General features: G+C 46.9%; 1 protein-coding gene across 8 annotated transcripts in view; it reads left to right on the plus strand.

Moving 5' to 3' along the window:
- The window catches only part of LOC130368702 (uncharacterized), a 355350-nt gene that overhangs the window by 265904 nt on the left and 70228 nt on the right, over window positions 1-19218 (plus strand). For all 8 annotated transcript variants that reach the window (XR_008892546.1, XM_056572793.1, XM_056572777.1 and 5 more), the window contains one exon: window positions 1012-1163. Coding sequence is in view for 7 of the 8 variants with exons in the window: in XM_056572793.1 (XP_056428768.1) it covers window positions 1012-1163 (152 nt within the window). In the remaining variant the exon portion in view is untranslated. The remainder of the gene's footprint in view (window positions 1-1011; window positions 1164-19218) is intronic.

Below are 19218 nucleotides of genomic sequence, written 5' to 3' on the forward strand. Positions count from 1 at the left end.
GTCTGCCTGCATCCCTGGACTTTGTCACTACTTTTGCGGTTGTGCTGCCTACCTCTTGGACAGAATACTAAATACATATTGGTACATCCTTAAGAGTAGTTTCCCGCAAATTGAGGGATTTTCTTTGAAACCCAATATCTCATACAGGCGATCATATAATTTGAAAGACAAACTGGTACAGTCAATTACTTAATCAGACAAAAGTACAGGACAAACTCTCATTGGTAGTAGGAGACTGGGTTCCTACCCATTTCTCTTGTGTTAATTGTCCTAATATGATGAAAGGTTCTCTATTTATACATCTGTTGACTGGGACAAACAACTTGGGGTTTGGAAACAAGGATACATAATCACAGACACAGTATAAGAAAGAAAAAAAATGGACCTTCCTGTGTTAAAACATCTTTCTGATTTTGGTTGTACAGAAAAAGATTTGAGATTCATGGCTGCGCTGTTACTGGACATATAGTGGGTGAGTCTTTTCCCTCTATTAGTATATTAGATTAATTCACTGTATTATATACACCTGTGGTTATAATTCATGTACAAACAGCCGATTTATGAAGTTTATATTCAAGCCCTATTTTTAGCTTATTTGTATTTGCACTTTGTTCTTCCGGACAATATAATATCTAGCACATATGTACACTATTAGCACTTTTGTATATTTATATTGTATGAGGTTATGAAATTTTTTGGTAATGAGTTGTAATTTTCTATAATTATTCACTATAAACATGTGTACACTTTGGTATAAATGCCCCTAAATTTTTGTGTGTCACCATGCTTGATAAAGGTTTCATTGAGAAGCTGAAATGTTGCTGTGACATGAAATAATAAAATTGCACCTTAACTTCAATGGAGTGCTGTGCCCTTACTTGGATATATATATATATATATATATATATATATATATATATATATATATAATATACATTTATTTTTCTCTTACGAAAATTGCTTTTATACTACTAATGTTAGATCTAATTTTCTTATTCTCTTTCATGGTAGAATGTATTGCCCAAAGTGAAATGAGCACATTTCTTGGAGATGAATCCTGCAAGTCTTGGTTTAACTTAAACAATTGTATATTTAACACTGGAAAGATGATTATCGCTCCAAAAAAGAAGAGCCAAAGACGCATTCTTCTTTTAGATATTTTGGTGGGTACAGATTGTTACAGAATATCTGAGTTAAAATGTATTTTTATTCTGTGGGTAATGCACTGTTCCTTAACTTTTTTAGTTGGTCACAGTCAAACTTGAAAAAAAAAAAAAAAACTTTTAAAACTTTGGGTTATAGACGTCCCAAGATAAATGTTTAAAATATAACTTTTAATAGAACTGGGTAAAAAACAAGACCTTAACAACAAACTGTAGTGGTGCGCACAAATCATATAGACCAGACACAATAACATGTAGATTAAAAAAATTGATAAATCGGTCATAAATAGCTATCAAAAATCAGAGACATATATGCAGTTTAAGCAGTAGTCACTATACATGTATATTGTAATAGCTGTTATCCCTACACTATCTACACTTGTTCTCTGGGGCAAAAAACTAAATCCCCACATTGTTGGCCCTTATTTACTAAGCTAAAAGCCACTAGCTTTTGTCGGGTTTTTCCAAGTTATTTTTTCTGAGACATGTCTCAGACCGTGTACACCAGGAAAATCCAACCAACCAGACATTGCATTGTGAAAAGCTGAAAAAGGTGACGTGGTCTGTCACAAAGGGGCGTGGTCGGCCCAAAAAAGGGCGTGGTTTCCCAATCAGACCTATTTCCTATTGAATTCACAGATAATCCATAAATGGCTGTAAATTTCCACCTACAAATAACTTTTCAGAAATTTTTTCCCGACTTGTAAATCTGTGATCCCCATAGTAAATAGAGAGGAATCCTATAAGTTGGAAACAACATTTCACATTAGTAAAAACCCAACACTCTTAGTAAATGAGGCCCATTAGGTGCAGAGGTATTTCATAATTTTCACAGTGCAGAAAGAATAATATTTATCAAGGTGCTTAAATATCAATAGTTTCAAAAAAAGCTAAACGGATATTTGCATCTGCGGCTTCTCATAACCCTATGGATCATCTGGGAGACCTTTATGGTTACATGCCAAAGGACCATTTTGCAGTGGCAAATGCAGCAGGTAATGCCTAAAGTCTAATGCCCAGATTTATCAAACTGTGAGAGAAAAAGCTGAGTGATTTTCCCACTCCACCCTTTCTCTCACACAGTGTGATAAATTCGGGCTCATACCTTTACCCTTACCAACCAATGGCCTACTTCTGAGAGCCAGAGTCTCCCCCTTGAGTGACGTCCCAGCAAGGCAAGATGAGCTTCTTTGCAAAGCCAGGCCTACCAGAGTGTAATCTGTGTCGCATCCTAAGGGGGAACCCCACTCTCACAGCCTTCAACTACAGTTTGTGGATCAATTGAGGGTATAGATATGCAAATGATCTCTATCATGATGTATAACACAGCAGGATCGTAGGAGTAGAGTGATCCTCTTAGTATATAGCAAAGCAGGATCATATGAGCAGAGCGATCATCTTATAACCAAGAAGGAATATGTAAACTGAAAAATGCTGTATGAGACATTAAACATTAGTGATACTGAATGTGAGGTCGAATACTATGCACTCTAACCGCCCTGGGACAGATTCTCAGAGTACTCCTAGGTGACAGATAAACATCTATGAGTAGATATCTGTATGTGCAAATAAACATATGTCCATAACAAAGTTTTGCCAGTACATCACTTAATTCTTGGCATGCTCCTATTTAAGTTTGATATCTTTCTATATCTTGTATATCTTTGTAGTATGTGTGCCCTAAATTAAGATACCAGAATAGAGATCAGATAATACCATTCATAATTAACCCCTTAAGGACCAAGACAGTTAGGCCTGTATGCCCTTACATCCTAAGCTTGTTTTTTTTTTCAAATCAGGGATGCCTGACTTTATTAGAGAGTAACTCTGGTAACGTTTTGCCAATCACGATAATTCTGACATTGTTTTTTTGTCACAATTTTTCATCATGTACAGAGTAAAAGTAAGCCAATATCATTTGTAGTTTTTTTTTTACAGTGCAAAAAATCATGAAATAAAAAACACTAATAGGTTGCACATATTTATACTTACTGAGCAAATAGTTTATGAAACCTATACATTCAGATGTCTACTTTATTTTGTAAGCATTTTTATTTTATTTTAAATGAATTAGAAACCTAGCAATTTTAGTTGAAATTTTCAAAATTCAGGAAATTTAAAAAGTAATTTTTTTTTAATGTGCTATGCAAGGTTTGCATAAACTTAAAAGAGGTAGAACATGGGAATCCCCCCCCCCCCTCCCAAATGACCCCATTTTAAAAACTAGACTCTCAAGGAATTCACTAGTGAGTATTTTAACACCATAGATTTTTGGCAGGAATTATTACAAAGTCAGTGTTTAAAAATAAGAAATTTCTAATATCAAAAGAAATGCACTCTAGATTTTATTGAGCTGCTCAGTCCGTGTTTGGAAATACCATATCTTTTTTGGCCAAATGGATTGTAGGCCGCACTTCATGCCTTCAAAGGGTTTTAGCTGCCCGAACCATACAGTACCCCCACAAGTGACCTCATTTTGGAAACTACACCCCCTAAAGTATTCATCTAGACCAAAAGTGAGTACTTTGAGTTATGTGTGGCTGCAATGGTTAGAAAGTCAGTAGAAATATTTGAATTTTGCTTTTTTTTTTTTTTTTTTTTTGGGAACATATTTTGTGTGCAATGTGTCTGAAAGGAAGGAAATGCACCCCATATTTTATTGAGCGGCTCGTCCCGTGTTTGGAAATACCCCCTTGCTGGTTCGAAAATGCCCCGCTAAGGCCATATTTTGTTGCTTGGCTGCATGGTGGGACCCAGAAGAAGAGCAGCGCCGATTGGTTTTCAGGGCATCATTTTAGGCCGAATGGCCACACTTCATGCTTGCAAAGGGTTTTAGCTGCCAGGACCATACAGAACCCACACAAATGACCCCATTTTGGAAACTACACCCCCTAAAGTATTCATACGGACCAAAAGTGAGTACATTGAGTGCTTTTTGGGTGGCTGGGCAGTACCCACAAGGACCATGGACATGTGTACGCGTCCAGGTGCGGGAACGTGCATCCCTCCTGGACATGTATAGATTTCCATGGTCATTAAGAGGAGTCACCTTAAGGACTCAGCCCCTTTTTTTTGCAAATCTGACCTTTCTTTTTATCCATTAATAACTCTGAGATGCTTTTACTTGTGAATTTGATTCTGAGATAGTTTTTTTCGTAATATGTTCTACTTTAAGATAGTGGTACATTTTCGTTGATACTTGCATCATTTCTTGGTGAAAAATTCCAAAATGTAGCATTTTTCTAACTTTGAAACTCTTTGCTTGTAAATGGATTGTGAATCAAGAGCAGGGCCGTTTGAAGGAATTTGGGGGCCCCAAGCAAAATGGACATGGAGGCCCCCCCCCTTTGATGATCACGCCGGCGTTACTATGTCCTGACGCCGGCCCTTGAATTCTGGGAGCGCAACGTGAGCGAACGTCGATACGACGCACATTAGGTGCAGCAGAGTTCCCCCCACATTAGGTGCAGCAGAGTTCCCCCCACATTAGGTGCAGCAGAGTTCCCCCCACATTAGGTAGGCAGTGTTCCCCCCACATTAGGTGCAGCAGTGTTCCCTACCCATACCCCCTGTCCAAACCCCCCCCCCCCCAGGGCCATTTTTTGGTGGGAGTTTGACTGCCGAGACCCCCACCGATCACCTCGGTTAAAGTGGTTCTCCAGCTGTTGGAAAGCTAAAACTCCCATCATGTCTGAAGAGCCTCTGGCAATGAGAATTGTAGTTTTGTAACAGCTGTAGAGACACAGATTGGGCACAGTTTTACCCATCATCACTGCAGAACTTACAAATGACTACAGCTCTGATGGGACAGTCAGGAGAATACACAATGATATCAGTGACCTGAGTGACGCCTTCTGACTTGAGGGATATCTTCTCTGTTATCTTTTCTTCTTCATCTGGTCCAGAGACTAGGTCTTCCTCCAGCTCCATCTTCTCTGCAGAGTCTGACACCCAGACATCATTGGCTCCTCACCAGATCCTCATCCTCTGCATGAAGACAGTAATCATTATAACCTTGCCAGAAAGTGTACCCTAAATAAAATACTGCCCCACACTGTACCCTGAATATAATACTGCCCCACACTGTACCCTGAATATAATCCTGCCACACACTGTACCCTGAATATAATACTGCCCCACACTGTACCCTGAATATAATCCTGCCACACACTGTACCCTGAATATAATACTGCCCCACACTGTACCCTGAATATAATACTGCCACACACTGTACCCACTAAATATAATACTGCCCCACACTGTACCCTGAATATAATACTGCCACACACTGTACCCTGAATATAATACTGCCTCACACTGTACCCTGAATATAATACTGCCCGACACTGTACCCTGAATATAATGCTGCCCCACACTGTACCCTGAATATAATCCTGCCACACACTGTACCCTAAATATAATACTGCTATACACAGTACCCACTAAATATAATACTACCACACACTGTACCCACTAAATATAATACTGCCCTACACTGCACCCACTAACTTTAATCCTGCTATTCACTGTACCCACTAAATATAATACTGCTATACACTGTACCCTAAATATAATACTGCCCGACACTGTACCCTAAATAAAATACTGCCTCACACTGTACCCTGAATATAATACTGCCCCACACTGTACCCTGAATATAATACTGCCCCACACTGTACCGTGAATATAATGCTGCTCCACACTGTATCCACTGAATACAATACTGCCACACATGCATACACATCATATATACATAAGCACCCCTCTTATCCTGTGTCCTCATCACCCCCATAACCCCCCGCCAAACCTCTCCTCATCATTACAATAACTCCCCCCCACCTCTCCTCATCACTATTATAACCAGGGGGGGTTATGGGGGGGTGATGACGAGAAGTGCAGGGGGGGGCACCTCTCCTCACTCCCATAACACCCCCTCCCCTGCAGCGCTCATCACCCCCCTGCACCTCTCATCACCCCCATAACACCCCCCTGCACCTCTCATCACCCCCATAACACCCCCCCTGCACCTCTCATTACCCCCATAACACCCCCCCTGCACCTCTCATCACCCCCATAACACCCCCCCTGCACCTCTCATCACCCCCTTAACACCCCCCCTGCACCTCTCATGACCCCCATAACACCCCCCTGCACCTCTCATGACCCCCATAACACCCCCCCTGCACCTGTCATGACCCCCATAACACCCCCCTGCACCTCTCATGACCCCCATAACACCCCCCCTGCACCTCTCATGACCCCCATAACACCCCCCTGCACCTCTCATGACCCCCATAACACCCCCCTGCACCTCTCATGACCCCCAAACACCCCCCCTGCACCTCTCATGACCCCCATAACCCCCCCCCCTGCATCTCTCATGACCCCCATAACACCCCCCTGCATCTCTCATGACCCCCATAACACCCCCCTGCATCTCTCATGACCCCCATAACACCCCACCTGCACCTCTCATGAACCCATAACACCCCACCTGCATCTCTCATGACCCCCATAACACCCCCCTGCATCTCTCATGACCCCCATAACACCCCCCTGCATCTCTCATGACCCCCATAACACCCCCCTGCATCTCTCATGACCCCCATAACACCCCCCCTGCATCTCTCATGACCCCCATAACACCCCCCCTGCATCTCTCATGACCCCCATAACACCCCCCCTGCATCTCTCATGACCCCCATAACACCCCCCCTGCATCTCTCATGACCCCCATAACACCCCCCCTGCATCTCTCATGACCCCCATAACACCCCCCCTGCATCTCTCATGACCCCATAACACCCCTGCATCTCTCATGACCCCCATAACACCCCCCTGCATCTCTCATGACCCCCATAACACCCCCTCTGCATCTCATGACCCCCACAACACCCCCCCTGCATCTCTCATGACCCCCATAACACCCCCCCCCCGCATCTCTCATGACCCCCATAACAACCCCCCCCCCACACACACACACACACCTCTCATCACCATTGCAGTCCCCTAACCACCATACAATCCCCCCCCCGGCCCCCCGCGCCAGTTTACTTACCCTGCCGGGGATCGTTGCAGCGGCTTGAGTCTGCTGCTGCTCCTGTCACTGCACGGAGGATGCTGGAGGTTTGCGTGGGGACGTAAGCAGGGACAGGTCAGGTGATTGGCGTAGACGTGCGTGCCTGCGCGGGGCACGTGACGTCTCTACTCCAATCAGCCCCTGACCTGTCCGGTGCCGGCCCTGCTATGTTTCTTAAGGGGCCCGCGCCCTACAAAATGGTAATTGAAATGTGCGGGCCCCCCGAAGTGCCCCGTCGCTACAGGACGGGCAAGCACCGGCTCTGCTCGGGGCCCCCCAGCCAGCTCGGGGCCCCAAGCAATTGCTTTGTTTGCCGGTCCGGTAGCGACGGGCCTGATCAAGAGGGAAAGAGCAACTGTGGGATTTTGGAGAGCAGATTTTCTGAATCTGAATTTTGCACAATCAATAAAATTCACTAATTTTTTTGCAAATGTATTTAGACTCTTTTCAGATAACAATAGTTGCAGACTTTTGCAGACACTCTAAACCGACACTCTAAACCCGATATACCGGGTCATAATGTGAGTGAACAGGAGACCAATGCTGGGTTTCTGACCTAAATACATACCTGAAGTCCAGCGCCCGGTCCCTCTGAAGTTTGACTTTTTCTAGCGCGTAATTACGCAATTGAGGCGGGTTCGCTGGCTGGATTTGAATATTCATCGCCGATCATCACATGAGCGCTTCTGCCTACTGTGTGCTCATGTGACCAGCCCCCATGAATATTCAAATCCAGCTGGAGGCTCCACCTCCAGGGCACAATTCAGCGCACGAAGACGCTGAACTTCATAGTGACCGGGCGTCGTACTTCAGGTACGTATATAGGTCTGAAACCCTGCATTGGTCTCATGTTTACCTGCCCTATAACCCGGTGTATCAGATTTAGTGTGGGTGAACGGGTGACAGTTTTCCTTTAAAATAATGTATTTACAGACAATGATAATGTGTGTACCGTCCAGAGCCAGGAGTCCAGCGCCACCTACTGGTTCCGCATGACCGCACGGTTTGCTGAATATGATCGCTGTGGTATGGAGCTTAGGTTGGTCAGAGAGGATCTGCTTGGGGCCCAGAGTCTGGCAAACTCTGGGTCCAAGAGAAGCAGGCCTGAGCTGAAAAAAAGAATTACATCCCTGAAGGCTGAGACCACAAAGCTGCAGGAGAGGAGGGCAGAGATCCTGGAGGGGAGCAGTCTCTTCAGGGAGAAACTAGAAAATGAGGATCGGTTTGCCGCCATGAAATCCCCAGGTAAGGTGAAGGTGGAGGTGGATGAATGGGAGAGTAGTGGCAGTGAAAAAAAAATAAGGATGGTGGTGATGAAAAGGAGGAGGAGAGTGTGAAGGAAGATGCAGTGCCTGTGGCTGCTCCCTGTGACACCCAGAACAGCTACATTGAACCGGTCCAGGTGGCGCTTCCTTCAAGTGAGAGCGAGGAGGATGATGTGCAGAGTGAGGCTGGGGGATTATTGAGGGCTATAGTCATGCAAGAGTCCCCAGCCCTCCCAAGAATCTGTGCCGTACGTGTTTGTTCCTTTCCAGCAGCCTGAGCCAGCTGCAAAGCTGGTTCAGGCTTCTGGGCCCCCCAGACTGCCAGACCCTGTTTCTGTGGTGGAATGGAGCCAGCATACAGGAAGGCGTCAGAAAATGCTGCGGATGCAATAGATGTGAAACCCACCTATCCTGCCGGTAGGGAGGGGCAGGATGGGCTCATGGTGGGCAGTGGTGAGGCGAGTCATGCTGCTGTGTGCTCGGGGGGAGGTTCCCCGAGTGCTGTGGGCATTACCGGCGCTGTGGGGCAATCCCCACTGAGGGAGGGGGAGTGTTCGGGTGCCAGTGGCGGAGAGTGGTAGGTCCATGTGCTCGGGGGGTCCTCCGAGTACTGTGTGTTCTGTGGGCGCTGCGGGACACTCCTGTGAGGAGGGGGGGGGGAGTGTCCGGGCACCTCGGATCAGCTGCAGGGCCCGTGCGGTCGGACAAACTAAGTGCAGGTGCTGTGGGAGGAGCTGGTGTGCGTTTGGAGGGGCAGCCCCAGACTCCAGAGGTCACATCACCCATGGAGAAGGAGCCATTAGCGTCGACCCCAGCAGCTAAGCCAGCACAGAAAATCTAAAACCAGCAACACTACAAGTCCCAGCCAGCTCAGAATTTTTAAGGCAGGATGCTAAGAGTGTAAGTTGTGAGAATGATTGGTGTAGTAGTGTTGTGGATGAGAGGAATGTGTGTGGGAGTGTCAGTGGAGTGAATGTTGGTGGTAGTAGTAGTGGTATGAATGGGAAGTCTAGCATGAATGGATATAAAGATGATGAGAGTAGTGGCGTGAATGGTGGTATTAGTGGTTCTGGGTCTAGGTCTTAATCTGGTTCAACTGCCTTCCCAGTAGTGACTGTTCCTAGGAGCTATGCCAATGTTGCTGCGGGGGTTCAGGGAGGTCCCCATCTCCGTCCAGCTCTGGAGGCCTTTTGTAAGAGCGCCTCCAGAGGCTCAACGCAGGGGCGACAGGTCTATCCAGGTAGAGGGAAGGGGTGAGTGTCTTTCTGGATAGAGAGGCATGGATTGGGGGCTTTCTGAGAGCAGAATGGGGAGGTGGTCTGGTCCCTCCCGACATACGGGCAGGACAATAACTCTAGGAATATGGTCTGTCTGATTTGGAGGGGTGAGGATGCGTGCCCACCTCGCACTAAAGTGGTTGCGCTCCTCCTTCAGATGGATTCATATTTGCTCTGATTCACCCCTATGGTTCGTCTGAGTTTGATGTCAGTTTCGTTCGGCCAGAGGGTCTTGAACTCTTCTGGTCAAACTACGAAGTGGTGAAGAACGAGCCCGGCTGGCGGGATTTCATCGTAAAGGCGATTTCCCGTCAGAACTCTGTCAGTTGTTATGACATCATGACCTGGCTCGGATGGTATGGGGATGTGACTGACATGCCCAAGAAAAACTTGGATGAGCACAGGATCTGGTCTAGGGCCTGGACATTTTCCCTCAAGCTCAAGCATTCAGGGAGTACGGTTGCCCACATTCCGTCAGCTTCCTTCCTTGGACGTGATAGACCTTAGGCTGCCCCTGGTAGGAGACCTGGTTCTGTCACAGGTGTGGCAGCCCCACTAATTTTCTCGCAGCCTGTACTGTACTTGTGTGGTGGGGTGGGTCATCTGGCCGCATCCTGTAGGCAGATCCGGTGCCACCTGTGTGGTGTCCTCGGGCACCCTTTCAGCCGTTGTCCTTGCGCCTTCGCCTGTGCAACAGCCACTCCGGCTGAGGAGAGCTGTGAAGTTGCCTCGGCTGGGGAGGGTACGGGCCCTGCCAAACTAAGGCGGGAGGAAAACGTAGGAGTAGGGAGATGGAGAGTGCCCAGGTGATGGGGGTAGCTCCTGCCCTGTATCCGCTGAAGCCCTGGAGGATAACATGCTGGATGAGGCGATCAGGAGGCTTACATAGTTACATAGTTAGTACGGTCGAAAAAAGACATATGTCCATCAAGTTCAACCAGGGAATTAAGGGGTAGGGGTGTGGCGCGATATTGGGAAAGGGAAGGGATTTTATATTTCTTCATAAGCATTAATGTTATTTTGTTCCAGGAATGTATCTAATCCTGTTTTAAAGCTGTTAATTTTTCCTGCTGTGACCAGTTCCTGAGGTAGACTGTTCCGTAAGTTCACAGTTCTCATGGTAAAGAAGGCGTGTCGCCCCTTGAGACTAAACTTTTTCTTCTCCAGACGGAGGGAGTGCCCCCTCGTCCTTTGGGGGGGTTTAACCTGGAACAGTTTTTCTCCATATTTTTTGTATGGGCCATTAATATACTTATATACATTTATCATATCCCCCCTTAAACGTCTCTTCTCAAGACTAAACAATTGTAACTCCTTTAATCGCTCCTCATAGCTAAGATGTTCCATGTCCCATATTAGTTTAGTCGCGCGTCTCTGCACGCTTTCCAGCTCCACAGTGTCCCTTTTATGTACAGGCGACCAAAACTGAACAGCATATTCCAGGTGAGGCCGTACCAATGCTTTATAAAGGGGGAGTATTATGTCCCTGTCCCTTGAGTCCATGCCTCTTTTGATACATGACAATATCCTGCTGGCTTTGGAAGCAGCAGCCTGACATTGCATGCTATTCTGTAGTCTGTGATCTACAAGTACACCCAGATCCTTCTCTACCAGTGACTCTGCCAGTTTAATCCCCCCTAAGACATACGACAGAGAGGAAAGCAATATTTCCAACCCTGGATGAGGAGAGCAGCGAGAGGCCCAAAAAGAAAGACAAGGGCAAAAGGAAAGGGAGAAAGAAGAGGTCAGAGCCCTCTGCTCCTTGTAATGCGGGCCAGGTCCAAAAAGGAAGCCTGACTGCCCCCCCCCCCCCCCCCCCCTCTGATTGACTTGTCAAACCGGTACCTTGTCCTCAATACCATCTCCTCCCCCTCCTTGGAGGGCAAGGTGTCTAGGGAGAAGGAGCCTCTGGGAGGAACTGGGCCCTGTCCTGATGAGGCACCTTGAGTCGTGGATCAAATGGATCAATCTGAATCTAAATAAAAATCTAAAAGTAGTCCTGACCTCTCATCTTGTTCGGGGGATGAGGGGGCTAAAAAGAAAGGAAAGGAAAGATAAAGGGTGTGGCCTTCTAATTTATTCACGCTGTATGGCAGCACTCACCCCATTGACACTGGCATCTATTCATTGTGCCAGTATAAAGTCAGATACGGCTAGATTTGCAGCCTTTGATTTTCTCTACCATGTTGAAGCCGACATTTTCTTTCTATAGGAGACCAGGTTGTCAGATCTAGCCTCTCTGGTTAAAGCCAGAAGAGAGTGGAGGCGTTGACCCTCCCACTGGTCTTTTGCGGCTGAGTCGTATAGTGGGGTGGCGGTCCTTTTTACCGCTCCTGTTGAATGCCGACGGGTTATTGAATTGGAAATGGGGAGGTGCCTGATCTATGATACCTTCATGAAGGGACAAGAGTTCCGGATCATTATCATCTATGCCCCACAAACCAGGTGGGGCCGTAAGGATCTCTCTATTTAGAGTCCTTTCTTTTTACGAGTCGGCAAGTGATTTTTGGAGGGGACTTCAATAATGTCACGAGGTCCCAAGATAGGAGAGGTTCCAATAATCCGCTGACTTATAACTGTGTGGACCCCAATTATATAGTTAGGGAAGCTCGCCTAGAGGATGCCCACATCCAGGGTCCCTCAGGCCATGTGGGTTTCCCCTTTCATCAAGGTAGCTGCAGGTCTAGGTTAGACAGGTTCTATTTGAAGGAGGAAGCAGTCTCTTCCGCAGTGTCTGTGGTTGAGGTGGAGTTCTCCGATCACTGTATGACTTTGTTTTCCTTGAATGTTTCAGAGACGGATGGGTAAAGTTTATTGGAAGCTGAATTCGTCCCTCCTGAAGGAAGCGGAGGTAAGACAGTCCTTTGAGGATTTTCTTCAGAGTCAGGTACCTTTCCTGGACCTATGTAGTAGTAAGTCAGAGTGGTGGGAGATATTTAAGAAGCGGGTTGCAGGGTTCTTCCGCCAGCTCTCTAGCCTAAGGTCTCTGTATAGGTATCGCCTGTATCTGGGTCTGAGGAGGAAACTCGAGCTTCTCGTCTCGACTGGAGGTAGCCGAGAGGATATCTCCAGAGTGAAGTCCTTGGTGATGAGGTTTCGGTACGATAGGCTCGCATTTTTGGTTTTTGAGAAGAATTACGGGAGTTACCGCTCGCCCGACCCGTAAAGAAACTGCAAGATGTCTGTGAGTAGTAAAGTAATTTCAGGACTGATTGATAGTACGGGATCTCTGAATCGGTCCAGATCAGGGATCCTGGAGGTAGTCAGAACCTTCTACTCGCACCTCTTGGGGAGAAAGGATCTGGATAGGGATGTGAGGTAGGTTTTCCTCGCTGAAGCCATTCCTGAGCCAGGGGTAGACCCCTATCTTGATGTTTTCGAAGACGAAATCGGGGAAGAGAAAGTGGGACTGGCGATCGAGGGGCTTGCCCCTAAGAAGTCGCCAGATCTGGATGGCTTAACATCCGAGTGGTACAGGACCTTTAAGGAGTCTTTAGCTCCCCTCTTGACTGAGGTATTCAATGAGTGTCTCTCCTCGGGCACTCTGCCGAAATCAATGAGGAGGTCAGCCCTGATTCTTCGTTCAAAGGGGTAAAGATCCTACCTTGATTGAGAATTGGAGGCCAATAGCTCTTCTTAATATGGACAGGAAGCTTCTGGCCAAGATACTGTTTAATCGGCTGGTGAAGTTTGCACCCCGGCTTCTTTCGGAGGCCCAGCACTGCACTGTTCCAGGCCAAAGCACCTTAAGTGCTGTCCTTAGTGTCAGGGAAGCAGGGGAGCGGAGTAGTGCGGGTCTCTGGAAGGGGTACTTGCTGTCCTTGGATCAGGCCAAAGCATTTGATCAGGTGAACCACGAGTACCTCTGGTCCGTCCTTCTGTAATATGGCTTACCAAGTACTTTTGTTAATTGGCTTAAGATCTTGTATGCAGGGGCAGAGAGTTTCCCGCTGGTGAACAGGTGGTCTGGTCACTCTTTTGATGTGTGGTCCGGAGTCCGTCGGGGTTGTCCTTGGAGCCCAGTCTTATATGTGTTCGCGATCGATCCCTTCCTTAGGAAGGTGAGTCACGGACCATTGGTGGGAGCAAGAGAGTGGTGGTGTACGCTGACGATGTCACTATTTTTGTCTCCTCGAGAGAGAGGAGGTCGATGTGGTGATGTTGAAGGTGGACCACTACTGTGAGATTAACTTAAGTGTGAGAGTCTGTGGCTGGGATGGGGGATTCCACGTTTGATCTCCCGGACATCCTTCCAGGGTCCCAAGAATCGGCAAAAGTCTTAGGCATCACATTCGGCCAGGATGATTATCCCACCAAAACCTGGGATGGTTAGCTCCAGGATGCCGCTCAGAAGGTGGACCAGTGGAAGGGTTGGTCTTTGACCCTCAGGGAAAATGTACACCTGATCAAATCGTACCTGCTCCCCTTGTTTATCTATCTGGGCAGTCTATGTATCTTGCCAGAGGCTTACTATACTAGGATCTACAGCCTGTTTTTCCAACTGTTATGGGGGAACAGGATGAACCTAGTCAAGAGGGAGGTTACGTACCGCACGAGGAGACTAGGCGGTTTATCTATGGTAAACCCGGTGGTGTTCTTTACGAACACCTTCTTGAAAGCGAACATCGCAAACCTCTGGAAAGAGAGGGCTCCTCCGTGAGTACTCTCCTGCAGGGAATGGTTTTGGCCTTTCTTCCAGGAATGGGAGAGAGGCTAGTGAAGGACCTCCATACGCCCCATGGATATCTTCCGGCTTACGCTACCCCGACTCTGAAGGTGATACGTCGGTGGCGTCTGGGAGTGTGGGAGATCAGGACCCAGTCAAGGCAGTTCCTTGACAACTGGTTCTGTTGACCCACTTCCAGAAGCTTCTGCCGCTCAGGGACTGCCCAGGTCGGGATCTCAGGGTGGGGTTGTACCTTTTAACCTGTTAAGGACCCAGGGCGTAAACTTACGCCCTGAGTCCCAGTCCTGCGATATAACGCAGGGTCACACGGTGACCCCGCATCATATCGCGGCGGGCCCAGCGTCATAGTGAAGCCGGGACCTGCCGCTAATAGGGTGCGGCACTGATCGCGGTGCCACGTGCTATTAACCCTTTAGCCGCGTGCTCAAAGCTGAGCCACGCGGCTAAAAACTAAAGTAAAAGTGCCCGGCTAGCTCAGGGAGCTGTTCGGGATCGCCGCGGTATAATCGCGGCATCCCGAACAACTGTAGCACAGGTGGAAGGTCTCTTACCTTCCTTCCTGCAGTCCGATCGCCGAATGAATGCTTCAAGCCTGAGATCCAGGCTTGAGCAATCAAACGCCGAAAACACTGATAGATCCATTCCTATGGGGATGCATCAATCAGTGTTAAAGATCAGTAAATGCAATTTTATAGCCCCTTATGGGAGCTATAATATTGCATAAGAAAAGTGTAAAAAAAAAAAATCAATAAAAGTTTGAATCACCCGGCATTTCCAAGAATAAAAAAAAAACAGTGTAAATAAAAATAAACATATGTGGTATCGCCGCGTGCGGAAATGTCCGAATTATAAAAATATACCGCTTTTTAAACCGCAAGTTCAATGGCGTACACGCAAAAAAATTCCAAAGTCCAAAATAGAACATTTTTGATCACTTTTAATACCACAAAAAAGTCAACAAAAAGTGATCAAAAATCAAAAAGTCTGATCAGAACAAAAATGGTACCGCTAAAAACTTCAGATCATGGCGCAAAAAATGAGCCCTCATAGCGCCCCGAACACAGAAAAATTAAAAAGTTATAGGACTCAGAAAATGACAATTTTAAACGTATACATTTTCCTGCATGTATTCATATATTTTTTTCTGAAGTGATACAAAATCAAACCTATACAAGTAGGGTATCATTTTAACCGTATGGACCTACAGAATAAGGTGTCATTTTTGCCAAAAATGTACTGCGTAAAAACGGAAGCCCCCAAAACTTATAAAATAGTGTTTTTTCATCAATTTTGTCGCACATTGATTTTTTTCCCCATTTCACCGTAGATTTTTGGGTAAAATGACTAATGTCATTACAAAGTAGAATTAGTGACGCAAAAAATAAGCCATCATATAGAATTTTAGGTGAAAATTTTAAAGAGTTATGATTTTTTAAAGTTAAGGAGGAATAATCGAAAATGGAAAAAGCCCGGGTCCTTAAAGGGTTAAACATGAAAAGGATCCCCCAGAAGTTTTGTGACTTAGCCTGACGCTGCTTTCCGGGGAAGCTATATGTAATGGACAATTTGAAGTACAGGAACTCTGATCACCGGGGATGTCCCCGAGAAGAGTGCGTGGACACGCTGGAAAGCATGGACCACTTCCTGCTTCATTGTGCCTTTAACCCCTTAAGGACCTAGGGCGTATAAATACGCCCTGGCTTCCTGGTACTTAAGGACCCAGGACATATCCATACGCCCGTGGGAATTTTGGTCCCTCCCGGGCGGGGACCAGACCGGGGTGACTGCTGTTATCTATCAGCAGGCACCCTGCACAAATGCCTAGGGGGGTCTTGAAACAGCTGGAGGTTTGCCCCCCAGGGTACATCCACCCGGGCAGGTTTACAGTGAGTTTTCTGCTACAAGTTTGGGCTGCGGCAAATTTTTCGCCGCAGCGCAAACTCCTAGAGAGAAACTCACCTTAACCTGCCAGTGTTAAGACACTACACTAACACAAAATAAAGGGTAAAAATTAACATATACACCCCTTACACTGACACCCCCCCCCCAAATAAAAATGAAAAATGTTGAGTGTCTCCATTGTGGCACGGTTCTTGACATGGATTTTTCAAATCTTTTATCCTCCATTCTTCCATGCACTGTACCACGACCTCCTCTTTTTGTCTTTTAAGTCACAAACTGTCGAGAATGCAATACCGCCTGTTTAAGCTTTCGCAGTTCGTATTGTTGGCTACGCGTATTCATATAGCTTTGCAGTGGCGAAAGACTGATTTGCGCTACTGTAGTTGAGAGGGTTAACACTATCATGCTGTATGAAAAACTGTCTGCGATAAGAGAGGATCAAGTGGATCACTTTAACCTGGTGTGGGATCCCTGGTTCTCCTCTTCTTTCTGCCCTGAGGTCAGCCACCCTTTCTCTCTTTATTAAAGGGGTATTCCGCCCCTAGACATCTTATCCCCTATCCAAAGGATAGGGGATAAGATGTCAGATCGCCGCTGTCTCGCTGCTGGGGATTCCCGCTGCGGTACCGCGCTATCATTACAGCACAGAGCGAGTTCGCTCTGTGCGTAATGACGGGCGATACGGGGGACGGAGCAGCGTGACGTCATGGCGCCGCCCCTCGTGACAGCACGGCCCGTCCCCTTAATGCAAGTCTATGGGAGGGGGCGTGACGACCGCCATGCCCCCTCCCATAGACTTGTATTGAAAGGGGCGGGCCGTGACATCACGAGGGGCGGCGCCATGATGTCACGCTGCTCCGTCCCCCGTATCGCCCGTCATTACGCACAGAGCGAACTCGCTGTGCGCAGTAATGATAGCGCGATGCCGCAGCGGGGATCCCGGGGGTCCCCAGCAGCGGGACCGCGGCGATCTGACATCTTATCCCCTATCCTTTGGATAGGGGATAAGATGTCTAGGGGGGAAATACCCCTTTAAGGTTTGTTCTGGGGGGTGGGGGGGGGGGGTTTGGGGTGCTGTGCTATCATTGTTTTTATTGTTTCTATTACCGGATGAAAATTGCACTTCAACTGCTTGTCATGACGGAAGTAGCACCTAATTTTGCTTGTTTTTGATACCTTTGTACTTTGCTAAATTATGCATGTTATGCTCTGTACCTGGATTTACTGTTCTTGGTTAGGTCTACGGACCTGTTTTTTGCTTTATACTATGCTATCTGCTATTCATTTCAATAATGCTTCATTGTTTGATGTTTAAAAATGAAAAATGTATTGTACGGCACTGTTTACAAAATGGAGCCTCCAGCCGTTGCAAAACAACAACTCCCAACATTTCCAGACAGCAACTGACTGTCCAGGCATGCTGGGATTTTAGCAACAGCTGGAGGCACCCTGTTTGGGAATCAGTGGTGTAGAATACCCCTATGTCCACCCGTATGCAATCCCTAATTTAGTTCTCAAATACGCATGACGCTCTCTCACTTCGGAGCTCTGTCGTATTTCAAGGAAACAGTGTAGGGCCACATATGGGGTATTTCCGTACTCGGGAGAAATTGCACTACAAATTTTGGGGGGCTTTTTCTCCTTTTTACCCCTTATGAAAGGGAAAAGTTGGGGGCTACACTAGCCTGTTAGTGTAAAATGTTTTATTTTTTTACACTTACAGGCTGGTGTTGCCCCATACTTTTTATTTTCACAAGACGTAAAAGCAAAAAAAAAAAAAAATTGTAATGCAATATTTCCTGAGTTTGGAAATACCCCATATGTGGGGGGCGTAAAATGTTCTGCCGGCGCACAACAAGGCTCAGGAGTGAGAGTGCACATGTACATTTGAGGCCTAAATTTGTGATTTGCACAGGGGTGGCTGATTTTTGAGCGGTTCTGACATAAGCGCAAAAAACTAAATACCCACATGTGAACCCATTTTGGAAACTGCACCCCTCACAGAACGTAACAAGTGGTATAGTGAGCCTTAAAGGGGTACTCCCCCTAGACATCTTATCCCCTATCCAAAGGATAGGGGATAAGATGTCAGATCGCCCGGGTCCCGCTGCTGCACCCCGCTATCATTACTGCGCAGAGCGAGATCGCTCTGCACGTAATGACGGGCAATACAGGGGCCGGAGCATCGTTACGTCATGGCTCCGCCCCTCGTGACGTCACGGCCCGCCCCCGTCAATACAAGTCTGTGGGAGGGGGCGTGGCGGTCGTGCAGTAATGATGGCGGGGTGCCGCAGTGGTGATCCCCGGGGTCCCCAGCAGCGGGACCGCGGCAATCTAACATCTTATCCCCTATCCTTTTGATAGGAGATAAGATGCCAGGGGCGGAGTACCCCTTAAACACCCCACTGGTGTTTTGAAGAATTTTCATTAAAGTTGGATGGGAAAATGAAAAAAAACATGTTCACAAAAATGCCGGTGTTACCCGAAATTCTTCATTTTAACAAGGGGAAATAGGAAAAAAGCCCCCCAAAATTTGTAACCCCATTTCTTCTGCGTAAGAAAATACCCCATATGTGGATGTAAAGTGCTCTGCGGGTGCACTACAATGCTCAGAAGAGAAGGAGCGCCATTGGGATTTTGAAGAGAAAATTTGTCTGGAATTGAAGGCCACGTGTGTTTACAAAGCCACCATAGTGCCAGAACAATGGACCCCCCCCACATGTGACCCCAATTTGGAAACTACACCCCTCTCATAATGTAATAAGGGGTGCAGTGAGCATTTACCCCCCCCCCCCCCCCACACACACACACACACACACACACACACAGGTGTCTGACAGATTTT

Source organism: Hyla sarda, chromosome 1 (assembly GCF_029499605.1).
Source record: "Hyla sarda isolate aHylSar1 chromosome 1, aHylSar1.hap1, whole genome shotgun sequence".
In the NCBI taxonomy this organism is placed as follows: domain Eukaryota; kingdom Metazoa; phylum Chordata; class Amphibia; order Anura; family Hylidae; genus Hyla; species Hyla sarda.